This window comes from Cervus canadensis, chromosome 13 (genome assembly GCF_019320065.1).
Source record: "Cervus canadensis isolate Bull #8, Minnesota chromosome 13, ASM1932006v1, whole genome shotgun sequence".
Taxonomy (NCBI): domain Eukaryota; kingdom Metazoa; phylum Chordata; class Mammalia; order Artiodactyla; family Cervidae; genus Cervus; species Cervus canadensis.
The window spans coordinates 727,607-741,662 of NC_057398.1; the positions used below are offsets into that span (position 1 = coordinate 727,607).

Here is a 14,056-nt window from a genome sequence, read left to right on the forward strand (position 1 = left end):
GTGGCCCATGGCGCAGGCCCTGTGATCGGTGTGTGACCCGTGACGCGGTCCTCTGATGGATGGTGTGCCCTCACTCGTGTGTGGCCCATGACGCGGCCCTGTGATCGGTGTGTGACCCATGACGCAGGCTCTGTGATCGGTGTGTGACGCGTGACGCGGCCCTGTGATCGGTGGTGTGCCTTCACTCGTGTGTGGCCCATGACGCAGGCTCTGTGGTTGGTGTGTGACCCATGACGCGGCCCTGTGATTGGTGTGTGACCCGTGACGCGGCCCTCTGATCGATGGTGTGCCCGCACTCGTGTGTGGCCCATGACGCAGGCTCTGTGGTTGGTGTGTGACCCATGACGCGGCCCTGTGATCGGTGTGTGACCTGTGACGCGGTCCTCTGATGGATGGTGTGCCCTCACTCTTGTGTGGCCCATGACGCGGCCCTGTGATCAGTGTGTGACCCATGACACAGGCTCTGCGATCGGTGTGTGACCCGTGACGCGGCCCTCTGATCAGTGGTGTGCCCTCACTCGTGTGTGACCCATGACGCGGCCCTCTGATCGATGGTGTGCCCGCACTCGTGTGTGGCCCATGACGCAGGCTCTGTGGTTGGTGTATGACCCATGACGCGGCCCTGTGATTGGTGTGTGACCCGTGACGCGGCCCTCTGATCGATGGTGTGCCCTCACCCGTGTGTGGACCCAATTCGAACGCGGCCCTGTGATTCGTGTGTGGCCCATGACCGCGGCCCTGTGATCAGTGGCTGTGCCCTCATTTCGTTGTTGGCCATGACGCAGGCTCTTGGTTGGTGTGTGACCCATGACCGCGCCTTTCCACTGTAGTATCTACAGGTTGCTAGGTGGCACATGAACAGCGGCCTGTGCATCGGTGGTGTGTCCTCACCACGATATGTGACTCCATGACGCAGGCCCCTGTGATCGGTTTCGTGTGGCCCATGACGCGGCTTACTGCTGATCGGTGGTGTGTTCACGGATCGCATCCGATGATGTTAAGCTTCACCATGACAGGAGCCCCGCATCGTAGTGTGGAGCCCATGACGCGCCATGTGATCGTGGTGTGCCCCTCAGCCCGTGTGTGTGCCCATGACGCGGCCCATGTGCATCAGTGTTGCCGTCACGCGTGTGTGGTCCCAGCGTACGGAGCCCTGTAGATCGAGTGTAGTGGCCATGACGCGAGCCCTGTGATCGAGTGTATGTGCACTCACCCTGATGTGGACCCATGACGCGGCCCTGTGATCGGTGGTGTGCACCGTCCACCACGTTGGTTCGGCCCAGACGTGGCCCCTCTGTTTGAAGTAGGGGTGTGTGCCCATGGATTGCACGGCCTGTTGATCGTGGCTGATGCCCTACTCCTTGCAATGTATTGCCATGACGCGGCCCTGTGATCGGTGGTGTGCCCTCACCCGTGTGTGGCCCATGACCGGCCCTGTGATTGGTGGTGTGCCCTCACCCGTGTGTGGCCCATGACGTGGCCCTGTGATCGGTGTGTGGCCCATGACGCGGCCCTGTGATCGGTGGTGTGCCCTCACCCGTGTGTGGCCCATGACGTGGCCCTGTGATCGGTGTGTGGCCCATGATGCGGCCCTGTGATCGGTGGTGTGCCCTCACTCGTGTGTGGCCCATGACGCAGGCTCTGTGGTTGGTGTGGCTGTTTTGCAGATGGGGAATGGCAGCACGCAGCGATCTCTCATCCACAGACATGGGGCTCCTGACTGGCCGTCGGGGCTGAGCGCAGCCCCCCTCCTGCCGGCCGAGCCGCCCGGGGCAGGGTGCGTGCCGTGTTCCCTGCGCCCCTGCCACATGCGGCTCTGAGGAGGTGACGAGGACTGACACAGAGCTTTGCCGGCGCAAAGCGCTGCATGAAGATACGCCGGGAAACGGTCCTTCCTGTTTAGTATCTCAGGCGTAAAACGCGCTGTGCTGGTTTACCTGATACTTGCTGAGAACCTCATCTTCCTGTATCCTCTCCTCACCCAGCCCAGGCCCCAGAACTGCCCTCCTTCTTTGTGAGGCTTGCTCGGCAGCCTGGCCGTGCCGTGCCCTGGCAGCCCTGGCCCGTGCCCTCGCTTTCAGACTGCACTCTGCAGCTTGTGAAGCCCTTGCTTATGGGCACAGGCCGGCCTGGAGTTAAATAGAAAACCCCTTTTCACAGGACAGCTGTGTACTCTGCGTGCCAGCTGGCGAGGCTGCCTTGGGGCTGAGGGTGGGACAGGTAGCCGAGCTCTGAGGGGGGTTTCCACTCTTGACTCTGCTAATGAGCAGACAGAACCCAAGTGCTTTCATGGGGTCTTTGTGCTTTGCGTTTGGTCTAGTCAGCCGTGAGCAGCTCGGATCAGCAGTCGGCCGTGTTCCTCGTGATGTCTGCTTGCCCTCTGATTTTAGGAAGATGGTGTCAGGTGTTACCGCTGCTCTGTGCGCCGAGTGGAACCTTGAGCCTGACCCGTCAGCGCTGTGGTGGGGAGAAACTTCAGGGGGTTCCTCACCTGATGTGTGACCTGAAACATCTCAGGTCCCTTTTCGGGGCTGGCTTCTGCGTCTGTGGGCTGGGTCCCCTCCTGCTGACTGTCCCGGCTGCTGCACGCCCCTCCTCTGCGCCGGCGCAGGCCTGTCCCAGAGCCTCACTCCGCCGGGTCTCCTCAGGCGGGTCACAGGCCTCTCCCCGGAACCTCGCTCCGCCAGGTCTCCTCAGGCAGGTCACAGGCCTCTCCCCGGAGCCTCGCTCCTTCAGGTCTCCTCAGCACTGGCCTGTCCTGGGATCACCCTCCGCCGGGTCTCCTCAGCACAGACCTGTCCCGGGGCCTCGCTCCGCCGGGTCTCCTCAGCGCTGGTGCAGGCCTGTCCCGGGGCCTCGCTCCACTGGGTCTCCTCAGGCAGGCCTCTCCCCGGAGCCTCGCTCCGCCGGGTCTCCTCCGCACAGGCCTGTCGCGGGGCCTCGCTCCGCCGGGTCTCCTCAGGCAGGCCTCTCCCTGGAGCCTCGCTCCGCTGGGTGTCCTCAGGCAGGCCACGTCACGACCTGGTGGGCCTTGGCCCAGTGCGTGTGACCTGTGAGAAGACGGCCTCTCCAGGGCCCTTCTCCCCGCTCACGAGGCAGCCCCATCCGGCCGCGCGCACCCCTGGCCTGAGAAGCGCACGCCTGGGATTGGCTGCAGTTACTCGCCTCGCTCATGGTCCTCAGTATTAAGACTGTCAGCGAGGGACAGGGTTCAGGTTTGGAGACTGGACTCCGGAATTTCTGTCTGAGACGGATTGTGGGCTTTGAGAAGACGCTGCGTCCATCTTCTCCTTGCCCTTCTCCAGGCCCTGCATCTTCTCCTTGACTTTTCAAAAAGCCGCCTCGATGACACGTTAGGGTAGCTGGGCACAGGCTCTGTGGTACAGAAGTTGCCGCGGTGATGCCTGTCTGGCAGCTCAGGGATGGTGGAGGGCGGCCTTATTTGAAGGGTAAGGGTGGTGGCATTTCTAGGCTCTCCTGTTAGACCCAGAGTGAGCATACGTTTGAAACCGAAGCAGTGTCCACCTTAGACAGTAAGGCGCTTGCTCTTAACTGAAGGAAGGTTTCTTTGGCCGCAGATTATAGACGGCCACAGCCTTGGGGACAGATGCCAGTTTGCTGAGAACACGAGTCTCTGTCATATGACGCTCCATGGAAAATGCTTGTGCTGCCTCTGTTGGCTCTCTCTCCTGAAAGGCCACAGATCTGTGTCCAGAGCCGGCCTGAGCGCTGAGCGCATCCTCAGATATAGTTCTTGCCGCTGGGCCAAGCCGCCCGCGGCCCTGAGCCCTGAGCCCTGAGCTAGGCTGGCGGTGCCGGGGCACCTGTCGCGTTGGACAGCCTGCTGCCGTGATCCCTGCCTCCCTGACGGACACGCTGTGTTGTGGCCGCAGTGGACGCTTGCCTCAGTTGTGGGTCAGGCGGTCTGAGCTACAGTGTGGTAGAGCTTTTTTGAAGGGCTTACTGCTCAGGGCTGAGATTTCCAAACGTACTGAGCCCTGGGTCGCCTCGACTCCGCCCGAAGGCGTTCTGGTGGTGCGCTGAGGCTGCCCTGTTGGAGCCAGGGTGCTGTGAGCTGAGCTGTATTGGGTCCCAGCAGCCTCGTGGTTCAGTCCTCCGCGTCCCCGCCCGCCTTGGCCCCGGTCCTCAGGCAGTACTTTCAGCAGCGTGCCCAACGCAAGCACGTGGTCAGGCCTTTCAGGGCATTTGCTCTTCGGGCTGAAAATTGATTTTAAAACCTTCTGGTAAAATACAGCTGTGACTTAAGAAGTGGTGTAGTTGATTTCCCGACCATTTTCATCCGGCAGAGACACGGTGACTGGCTGCGGTGACCGTGTTGGCCCCGAGGGCTAGGGTGCCGCCGGTCCTCGCGGAGCTCACGTCCACTCTGTGCCAGCCGTGTCGGTGCCCCATGGTTTGTGGCCGACCACCACAGGCCTGGTGGCTGGCAGCAGCAGGAGCCTGTCACCTCACGGCTCTCAAGGCGGAAGGCTGAAGCCTGAAGTCAGGGTGCGATGGGGCCGCCCTGGCCCCGGAGCTCCAGGGAGAGGCTCTCCTCTAGGGCCCCGGCTCCTGGTGACGGCCGGCTCTCTCCAGGTTCTGCCCCGGGCACGCTGCCACCCCTCTTCTGCCTTCGCCAGTCTCCCCTGCCTGCTTGTCTGCCTCTTGGCAGGACGCTGGTTGGATTTGGGGCCTCTCAGGTCACCCAGGACGCCTCCGCACCTGGAGACCATAACCTGCCTATGCCTGCAGGGCCCCCTTGTGTGAGTCGCATCCCCCTCTCCGGCTTCTGGCATTAGGACATGGCTGTACCCTGCTGGGCCACCGTTCAGCTGCTGCCCAGTGGATGGAGATGCGTGCCCAGCGGGAGACGTGCGGGTGTCAGCGTGCTGTCCTCAGTGGGGCCAGCCCACACTGGGACGTGCTGTCTGCTGTCAGTGGGATGAGCCTGGAGAGGCCTTTGGGTGAGTCCAGGTAGCCGAAAGTCACCTGAATCTGTAGAAAATGGGACTTTCTGTGCGTTTGGGCGTTCGTTCTTTTCCACAGACGTCTGTTGGGGAACTGCTGGGTGCCTGGTGCAGTCTTGGTATTTGGGATCGATCAGTGAACAAATAGCCAGAGAGCCCTCCCTCATGGAATTTGCATCCTGGCTTTGCTGGTGGACTTGAGACTTGCATATAGGCGATTCAGGGAGTTTAGTGATACGCGCTTGTGTGAAAGAAATTTGGCTCTTTGCTGTTACCTCCAAGCATTTAGGGTTTTCAGCATAAGGTAGACATTGCATAATTTTGGGAATTACATAATTTTTGAGTTATATAGACTATATAAATTATTATTACTGGGTTATACAAGTTTGGAGGATAGAGGACAAGATGGTGAAAGGTGTGGAAGGGCCATGTCTCCAGCAGCATCATCCCCCAGTGTGATCTGTGGAATCGAGGCCGGGAAACCCCGCTGCCCGGGGCCCGGCGTCAGTGTGCGGCCTGTGCTGGAGTGAATGGGCCTGGGGGAGGCTGTTCCGGGCCAGAGCAGGTAGTCTCAGCAGTGTTCTGAGACACAGCAGCAAGGTCAGCTCTGGGGTCAGTGGCGCTTGCTGGTGGTGACAGTTGCAGGCTATTTTGGGGATGGAGGCAGCTTTGTTCTGTAAGGCCTCTGTTGTACTCCCAGATTAACGCTGGCGCTGGTCAGCCGTCAGCTGCTCTTGCCTCTGATAGAGAGAGGGCAGGGCAAGCTACAGTGGAGGGGCGCGGTGCTCCCCTTTCTCCAGGCCGTGAAGTCAAGTCTTTTTCCTGGGGGAGAGATGCTCATTGCCAGGGAACTGTGACATGCTGATTTTAGGAAGCTTTAAATGACTGGCAATTTCTCTAGTAGCTTTCTGGACTAGTAATTAAGTAATATCTCCTTTTCTCAAGGAGCTTAGAACAGGTTGTTACTTTAGTAATATTCTGTGTCAAAAGTGACATCAGAAGGCTGTTTAGTGTCTTGGCCTGTTCAAGGGGAAGACCTGTCCGTGGGGAGGCGCATGCAGCCCTGCGTGGGGGCCGTGGCCCCAGCCATGGCTTTCTAGGCGGCCGCCTGCCTGCCCTCTCGCTGAGGCCCGGAAGAGGCAGCAGCACAGCTGCAGAGGGAGTGGGCAGAAGCGTCTAAATTTAGTCTTCGTTTAGCTGAGAAGCCTTTCAGGGACTATTCATTTGTCTTCCTTGACTTCAGTCACACTCATTCTCCTAGTGAAAGGGAAAGTCACTCAGTCGGGTCCGACTCATTGTGACCCCGTGCACTGCAGCCCACCAGGCTCTTCTGTCCTTGGGGATTCTCCAGGCAAGAATACTGGACTGGGTAGCTGTTCCCTTCTCCAGGGGATCTTCTCAACCCAGAGACCCAAACCCAGGTCTCCCACATTGCAGGCGGATTCTTCAGCCACCATGGAAACCCTCCTAGAGGGAAAAAAATTCCCCGAAACAAAGAACAGAGAATGGTCACTCCTAGATGAATCCTGAGAAGGACTGCCTACAACTTTGTGGACTGGTCTGCCCGACAGCGGTCTTCTTTAGTTGACTGTGGACATACTGTTTGATTCCTGTGGCTTCTGACTGTAGGACCCCAGAGCATCTTAGGCGCTACAGGGAATTTCCTGAAGGCAGGCTTAAGGAACAGGCTCCATGATCTTGCTAGCTCAAAGCCTAGAGCTGGAGGGCAGTGGTACATGAGGAGTAAAGTAGGATTTATGCTTTTTCCTGGGGAAGTTGTTGCCGTTGAGTTAAACCCCTAGCTTAAAAACAACAGTGCCAGGTGCTGCGCCAAGGGTTTATCTTCTTTAGTCCTCACCCAGGCCTGCGAGGCTGGTGGTGCTCCCGTCCCCAGCTGAGCCCCTGGTCCTCGCTCGGGGCGTGTGCGCTGGCAGGGCTGGGTCATGGGCCCAGGTCTGCCCGGCTCCTGCCACGCCCTGTGGGGTGCCGGGCGAGGGGGCATCTGACCTCTGTCCTGCTGTTTCCTCCCAGACGACCCTCTGGAGAGGGACACTGTCAGATGAGGCCGGCTGTCATCGTCTTGGACATCCTCACAGTGTCATTCTACATAAACGCCATATCAGGGATGTGAGGCTCATAGACAGGAGTGATCATGAAACTGCAAAGGAAGAGAACTGAAGTTACTATGAGGTGAAGAAAAGGAAGGGAGACGTGAGGGGGGAAAGAGAAGAGAGGTTTCTCCTGTTTGATACCTGGTTCGCTGGGGTTGTGTTCCCTCTGGAATTTGGCATCCATCTAAGGATGAAGAAACATCTTGAGAACATTGGTTCCCAGAATTCTGCGTGGTGATGGTATGGCCCCTGGCTAAGTGTCCAGACTGTTCTCCGTCCAGCGCCAGAGAGACTTTGCAGCCAGGTGAGGAGCAGTGGATTCGTGCTGCATACTAGCACAGGGCCCGAGGGCACATTGGACCTTCCTGACACAGTGTATGACACCTGGGCAGAGAGTGTCCTTAACCTCTGAAGCACATTCTCCTCCTTGAACTTCACTACCTATTTGCAAATACCCTCTTCCATCCTTCCAGTTAAAGTATTAGCAGTTTTTAGTGACATATTCTGCAGGGGGTTAGCTGAATCTTAACCTGTGGGATTGCAGACTGGCAGACATGCAGGGTGTGAGAGGTTCACTGATAGTCTTAATTACAAAATGGTTCATAATATTATGAATAGTTATGAAATATCTTACATGGTAAGGAAGTATAAATGAGGAAAGCTTGTAGAATTGATCAACCTAAGCAAACATAATAGGAAAAAGTTTTTATTTTTTGAAACTGCCGGTTAAAAAAGAGGCTATTTTGAATACTGGCTCTAAAAGTCATCTGGCCTCAGAAGGTCAGGCTGGAGGAATACATGACATCAAATCAAATCGAGGTTAAGCTGTTTAACTAATTCCACTAATTGTAAAAAGAATATCAAGTGGTTTGGGGGAAATGAACAAGATGCTTTTTGTAACTAAGATCATTTGTTGTTCAGTCGCTGAGTCATATCCGACTCCTTGTGACCCTGTGGACATGGACTGCAGTGCACCAGGCCTCCCTGTCCTTCACTGTCTCTTGGAACTTGCTCAAACTCATGTCCATTGAGTCAGTGATGACATCCAACCATCTTCTGCTCTGTTGCCCCCTCCTCCACCTGCCCTCATTCTTTCCCAGCATCAGGATCTTTTCCATTGAGTCTGCTCTTCACGTGAGGTGGCCAAAGTATTAGAGCTTCAGCTTCAGTCCTTTCAATGAATATTCAGGGTTGATTTCCTTTAGAATTGACTGGGTTGATCTCCTTGCTGTCCAAGAGACTCTAAAGAGTCTTCTCCAGCACCGGAGTTTGAAAGCATCAATTCTCCTGCGCTCAGCCTTCTTCATAGTCCAACTCTCACATCTGAACATGACTACTGGAAAAACAATAGTTTTGACTCTACAGACCTTTGTCAGCAAAGTGATGTCTGTGATTTTTAATACACTGTCTACATTTGTCATAACTTTCTTCTAAGGAGCAAGCATCCTTTGATTTTGTGGCTGCAGTCACCTTCTGCTGTGATTTTGGAGCCCAAGAATGTAAAATTTGCTCCTCTTCCTGTTTTTTCCCCTTCTGTTTGACATGAGGTGATGGAACCAAATGCCATGATCTTAGTTGTTTGAATGTTGAGTTTTAAGCCACCGTTTTCACTCTCCTCTTTCACTTTCATCAAGAGGCTTTTTAGTTGCTCTTAACTTTCTGCCATTAAAATGGTATCATCTGCATATCCGAGGTTGTTGGTATTTCTCCAGGCAATCTTGATTCCAGCTTGTGTTTCATCCAGCCTGGTGTTTCTCATGATGTACTCTGCATATAAAAGTTAAACAAGCAGGGTGATAATATACAGCCTTGATGTACCCCATTCCCAATTTTGAACTAGTTTATTGTTCCATGTCTGGTTCTGTTGCTTCTTGACCTGCATATAGATTTCTCAGGAGGCAGGTAAGGTGGCCTGGTATTCCCATCTCTCTAAGAATTGTCCACAGTTTGCTGTGATACACACAGTCAAAGGCTTTAGCAGAGTCAATAAAACAGAAGTAGATGTTTTTCTGGAACTCTCTTTCTTTTTCGATGATATAGCAGATGTTGGCAATTTGATCTCTGATTCCTCTGCCTTTTCTATATCCAGCTTGAATATCTGGAAGTTCTCGGTTCATGTACTGTTGAAGCCTAGCTTGGAGAATTTTGAGCATTACTTTGCTAGTGTGTGAGATGAAAGCAATTATACTGTAGTTTGAACATTTTTTGGCTTTTGCCCTTTTCTGAGATTGGAATGAAAACTGACCTTTTCCAGTCCCGTGCTGAGTTTTCCAAGTTTGCTGGCAGCACTTTCACAGCATTATCTTTTAGGATTTGAAATTGCTCAACTGGAATTCCATCACCTCCAGTAGCTTTGTTCGTAGTGATGCTTCCTAAGGCCCATTTGACTTCAGACTTCAGAATGTCTGGCTTTAGGTGAGTGACCACATCATTGTGGTTATCCAGGTCATTAAGACCTTTTTTTGTGTATTCTTGCCACGTCTTCTTAATATCTTCTGGTTCTGTTAGGTCCATACTATTTCTGTCCTTTATCATGCTCATCTTTCCATGAAATGTTCCCTTGGTATCTCAGTTTTCTTGAAAAGATCTCTAGTCTTCCCCATTCTATTGTTTTCCTCTAGTTCTTCGCACTGTTCACTTAAGAAAGCTTTCTTCTCTCTCCCTGGTATTCTCTGAAACTCTGCTTTTATTTGGGTGTGCCTTTCCCTTCCTCCTTTGCCCTTCACTTTCCTTTTTCAAGCTAGTTGTGAGGCCTCCTCAGACAGCCACTCTGCCTTCCTGTGTTTTTTTCTTTGGGATGGTTTTCGTTACTGCTTCCCTGTACAGGGTTGTACACCTCTGTCCATAGCTCTGCAGGCACTCTGTCTATTGCATCTAATCCCTTGAATCTATTTGTCACTTCCACTATATAATCATAGGGGTTTGATTAAGGTCAGACCTGAGTGACCTGGTGTCTATCCCGGATTTCTTCAGTCAGTTCAGCTCAGTCGTTTCTGACTCTGCGACCCCGTGGACTGCAGCACGCCAGGCCTCCCTGTCCTTCACCAGTTCCCGGAGCTTGCTCAAACTCATCAAATCGGTGATGCCATCCAACCATCTCATCTTCTGTCATCCCCTTCTCCTCCTGCCTTCAGTCTTTTCCAGCATCAGGTCTTTTTCAGTGAGTCAGTTCTTCGCATCAGGTGGCCAAAGTATTGGAGTTTCAGCTTCAGCATCAGTCCTTCCAATGAATATTCAGGACTGATTTCCTTTGGGACTGACTAGTTGGATCTCCTTGCAGTCCAAGGGACTCTCAGGAGTCTTCTCCAACACCACATTTCAAAACCATCAAGTCTTTGGCACTCAGCTTTCTTTATAGTCCAACTGTCACATCCATAGCTTTGACTAGATGGACCTTTGTTGGCAAATTAATGTCTCTGCTTTTTAATACACTGTCTAGGTTGGTCATAGCTTATCTTCCAAGGAACATCTTCTAATTTCATGGCTGCAGTCACCCTCTGCAGTGATTTTGGAGCCCAAGAAAATAAAGTCTCTCACTGTTTCCATAGTTTCCCCATCTATTTGCCATGAAGTGAATCTTCAGCCAAGATTACCTAATTAAATAAATATCCTCTAGATTGAATCAACTGCTTGTCATCCAGTCTTTGTTTCTAAATGAGATTGACATGAGGTTTATCTGGAGGGGTTTCTTGTTAAGTGCTCTTGCTAGGATAGATGCTTAAGTGTTGTAGTTACCCTCAGAGTTCTGGCTTGAATCCCCCCCACAGTAATTAATCTTTTGCTGTTTCAGTGGTTGCCCATGCTATGTCATTGCACTTTTTGTGACCTGCCCCCATCCCACCCCCACCCCCGACTGCAATTCACCAGGCTTCCCTGTCCTTCACCATCTCCCAGAGTTTGCTCAAACTCATGTCCATTGAGGCGATGATGCCATCCATCCATGTCATCCTCCTGCCCTCAGTCTTTCCCAGTTGCTCATTATCACCGTGAAATATCCCTTGGTGTGTTTCATTGAAGACATCAGTTCTCAAACTGTTTGATCTAAGTAATCCTTGACATTCTAAAAATTTATTCAGGCCCCTAAAGAGCTTCAGTTCATAAGTATTATTACATATTACTGAAAAATCTTGAAACTATGTGCTTAATAATTCAGTTAAAATAGCAATAGCCCATTACATGTTTGTAGAAACCACGTATTTTAGTGGAAAAGAGCTATATACTTTCAGAAACAAAAGCACAGTAAACATAGTCAATCGACATGGTGGCCTAATGAGAAGAGTGGCTTTGTTCTGCATTTGTACGAATCTCTGCGGGTGTCTGCGTTCTGTCTCCTGTGATAACTTGTTTTGGTGAATGTTTATGAGGGAGATCTGGGCTCACACGGGTGGCTGTTTGGAAGGGGGGAGTGTTTTCATAGCCTGTTCAGACAGTTACGGGTGTTCTTGGTGCCGCACTGAAATGCCAATGAGGGTAGCTTCTTGAGTGTCAGTCACTGTGTGGAATCTGAAACCATATCAGCGGAGTTTCCTTACTTTGTGACGTTAAAGTCCATCATCTGACCTCTGTTTTGAGTGGATTTTTTACCTTGCTTGGTTTTCACACATGAATTTGCTTTTGTGGAAAATATAGGTTCGTTGAGTTACACAGATCTTCCAGATCTTTGTATGTATTTCTGTTTACAGTATTAAAAAATCACCTTTGTTGATAATCCCACTGGTCACATTGGAAAACTGAGTATTAGGAAGCTGTCAAGTTCTTGGTAGTGCGTAATTTTTCAGAATTCTGATTTTAATTGGATGGCCAAATTTTGTCCTTGGCAAGAAATACTAGGTTTCTTTTCTTTTGAAGTGACAGGCTCACTTTCCATTTTCGAGCCCTGATGGTCATAGTTTACCTGTTCATTCTTCTGAGTAAAGTAGCATCTGTGAAGAAAGCTGCTTGTTCATCTGGGAACTCAGGCAGATACACAGATGCTTTGTGCTCAGAGTCGGCTCTGAGCGCGGGACGTGGAGAAGGGCTGCGTGCGTGTTTACTGTTGTGTTGGAGAGCATTAAAGACACTGAGAATCCGTGATTGAGGGTTAGTCACGGGCTTCTTCAGGGTCATAATTGAGGGAAACCGGCCTCAGCGCTTGTTTTGCTCCTCCCCGTGGGCCTCTGTGTCTGAGTGCGGGCCTCAGCCCAGTGAGAGGGGCAAGTTGGGTCTTAACAGTGTTACAAAAGTCAGCTTGACCTGGATAGTTGTTCTCTGCTAAAGTTTTAACTTTGTTTTTTTTTTTTTTCTTCTTTTTCTGTTGCGTAGGAGGGGCTAAGAGAGAAGTTTTTAAAAAGGGAATCTCGCTTGTCTCTGGGCGCTGAAGCGTCTCCGCCCTTCTGGGTCCACCGCAGTCTTGAGGATGGTCACCTCCATACATATGGGCTGTCACCCCCTTCTGTCCTCTAGGTGTGCTCAGACAGCCTTTGGCTCTTGGTGGCCTTCCCTGCTGTTTGTGGCTTTTCTTGCTGGCTCAGAGTGGGCTTGCAGCCTTTATTTGGAAGCGTCTCTGCCTTCCTGACTGTTGCGCAGAATACTTGCCGTGTTCTCTGCAGCTGTTCCGAAGGTACATGGAAAGGAAATACACTGCTTCTGTTTGAAGGCTCGCTGCACCCTCTCGCCAGAGCAGAGATGGTTTAGCAGCCCTGGAACTTCAGCTGCGGCTTCCTGCTGAGAAAGGTGTATTTGAGCCTTTAAGATCCACAGGCACACCAGTGGTTCCTGACATCACTCTTGGGTAACGTGATGATGAAACAGCACCTCAGCGATCACTCTCCTTGGTTAGTCCTCGCGGCACTGTGATGCGATCAGTTACCATCATGCCGCTTTCACAGCTGAGCATTGAGGCAGGGAGGGAGTTCGGGGGTTTGCCTAAGACCCCAGCGCTGAGCAGCCCCCCAGGACACTCTTCAGGACGCAGGGGCTGGACATGCCTTGTTTGCCAACACCGCCGCACGGTCCCCCACGCGATTGCTGAGTCAGTGATGGGCTTTTCTTTGCAGGCCTGCATTGACGAGAACCTGGACATGGTGAAGTTCCTGGTGGAGAACGGAGCCAGCGTCAACCAGCAGGACAACGAAGGCTGGACGCCCCTGCACGCGGCAGCTTCCTGTGGCTACCTCAACATAGCAGAGTGAGTGTGCCGGCGGCGCGTGTGGATTCGCGCTCTGCTCTCGAGTCTGAGTGTCACACACAGCCAAGGCTGCTCTTTAGTGTAGTCATGAAAGCGGGCAGTTGAGTTATTTTTAAGGAATAATTGATAACTGTTCTTTACATAGCTGCTAAATCTGCAGCGTTTTAGCTGAGCTTTTGTGGTTGCTTCTGTCTGTAGGTGATTCATGTTTGTTGGGGTACGCAGAGGTGGCTTCAGTCGGCTGCATTGTCTGGGCTACATTTCTAGCGACTGTAGCTGGACACGCCTGGGGCAGACCTGGAGAGCTTCTCCACACCCTTTGTGTAGAAGAACCCCACCACACAGTGTCTGAGCTGGACGGGGTGCGGAGTGAGTGTCTGCTTAGTGAACGGGTGGCCAGGGAGATAAGAGACTTAAAAACACCTTTAAAAGAAGGCAGTCACGCGTGTTCTGGATGAGAATAACCGTGGATTGCTAAGGTAAATTCTCTCTATAAAGCGGTGTCTCCTGTGGTCCTTTGAAAGTCAGCTGAGCTGTTTTACGGCCCCTTTCCAGCAGGCCTGGAGCCCATTATAGCCCTCCTGTTGGACAGCAGGGTGAGCTGTGTGGGCAGCTCTGCAGAGGCCTGGGAGCAGCCCCACGGAAGCCGCTTCGCCGGGTCCCGCGGTGAGGGGCTGGGTGCAGGCAGTGAGAGGCGGTGGGCTGACAGACGCCACGAGTCCTGAGGAGTGGGCGCCTGCGGGAGAGCTCCCCTCGGGGCGGCTCCTCAGCCCGAGCCGCCCACCCTCAGGCAGCCTCTGCAGAGACGTCCG

At 52.8% G+C, this 14,056-nt stretch overlaps 1 protein-coding gene across 3 annotated transcripts in view; it reads left to right on the forward strand.

Moving 5' to 3' along the window:
- PPP1R12B (protein phosphatase 1 regulatory subunit 12B) overlaps positions 1-14,056 on the forward strand; it is a 170,531-nt gene that overhangs the window by 43,181 nt on the left and 113,294 nt on the right. For all 3 annotated transcript variants that reach the window (XM_043485862.1, XM_043485863.1, XM_043485864.1), the window contains exon 2: positions 13,114-13,244. In XM_043485862.1, the coding sequence (XP_043341797.1) occupies positions 13,114-13,244 (131 nt within the window). The remainder of the gene's footprint in view (positions 1-13,113; positions 13,245-14,056) is intronic.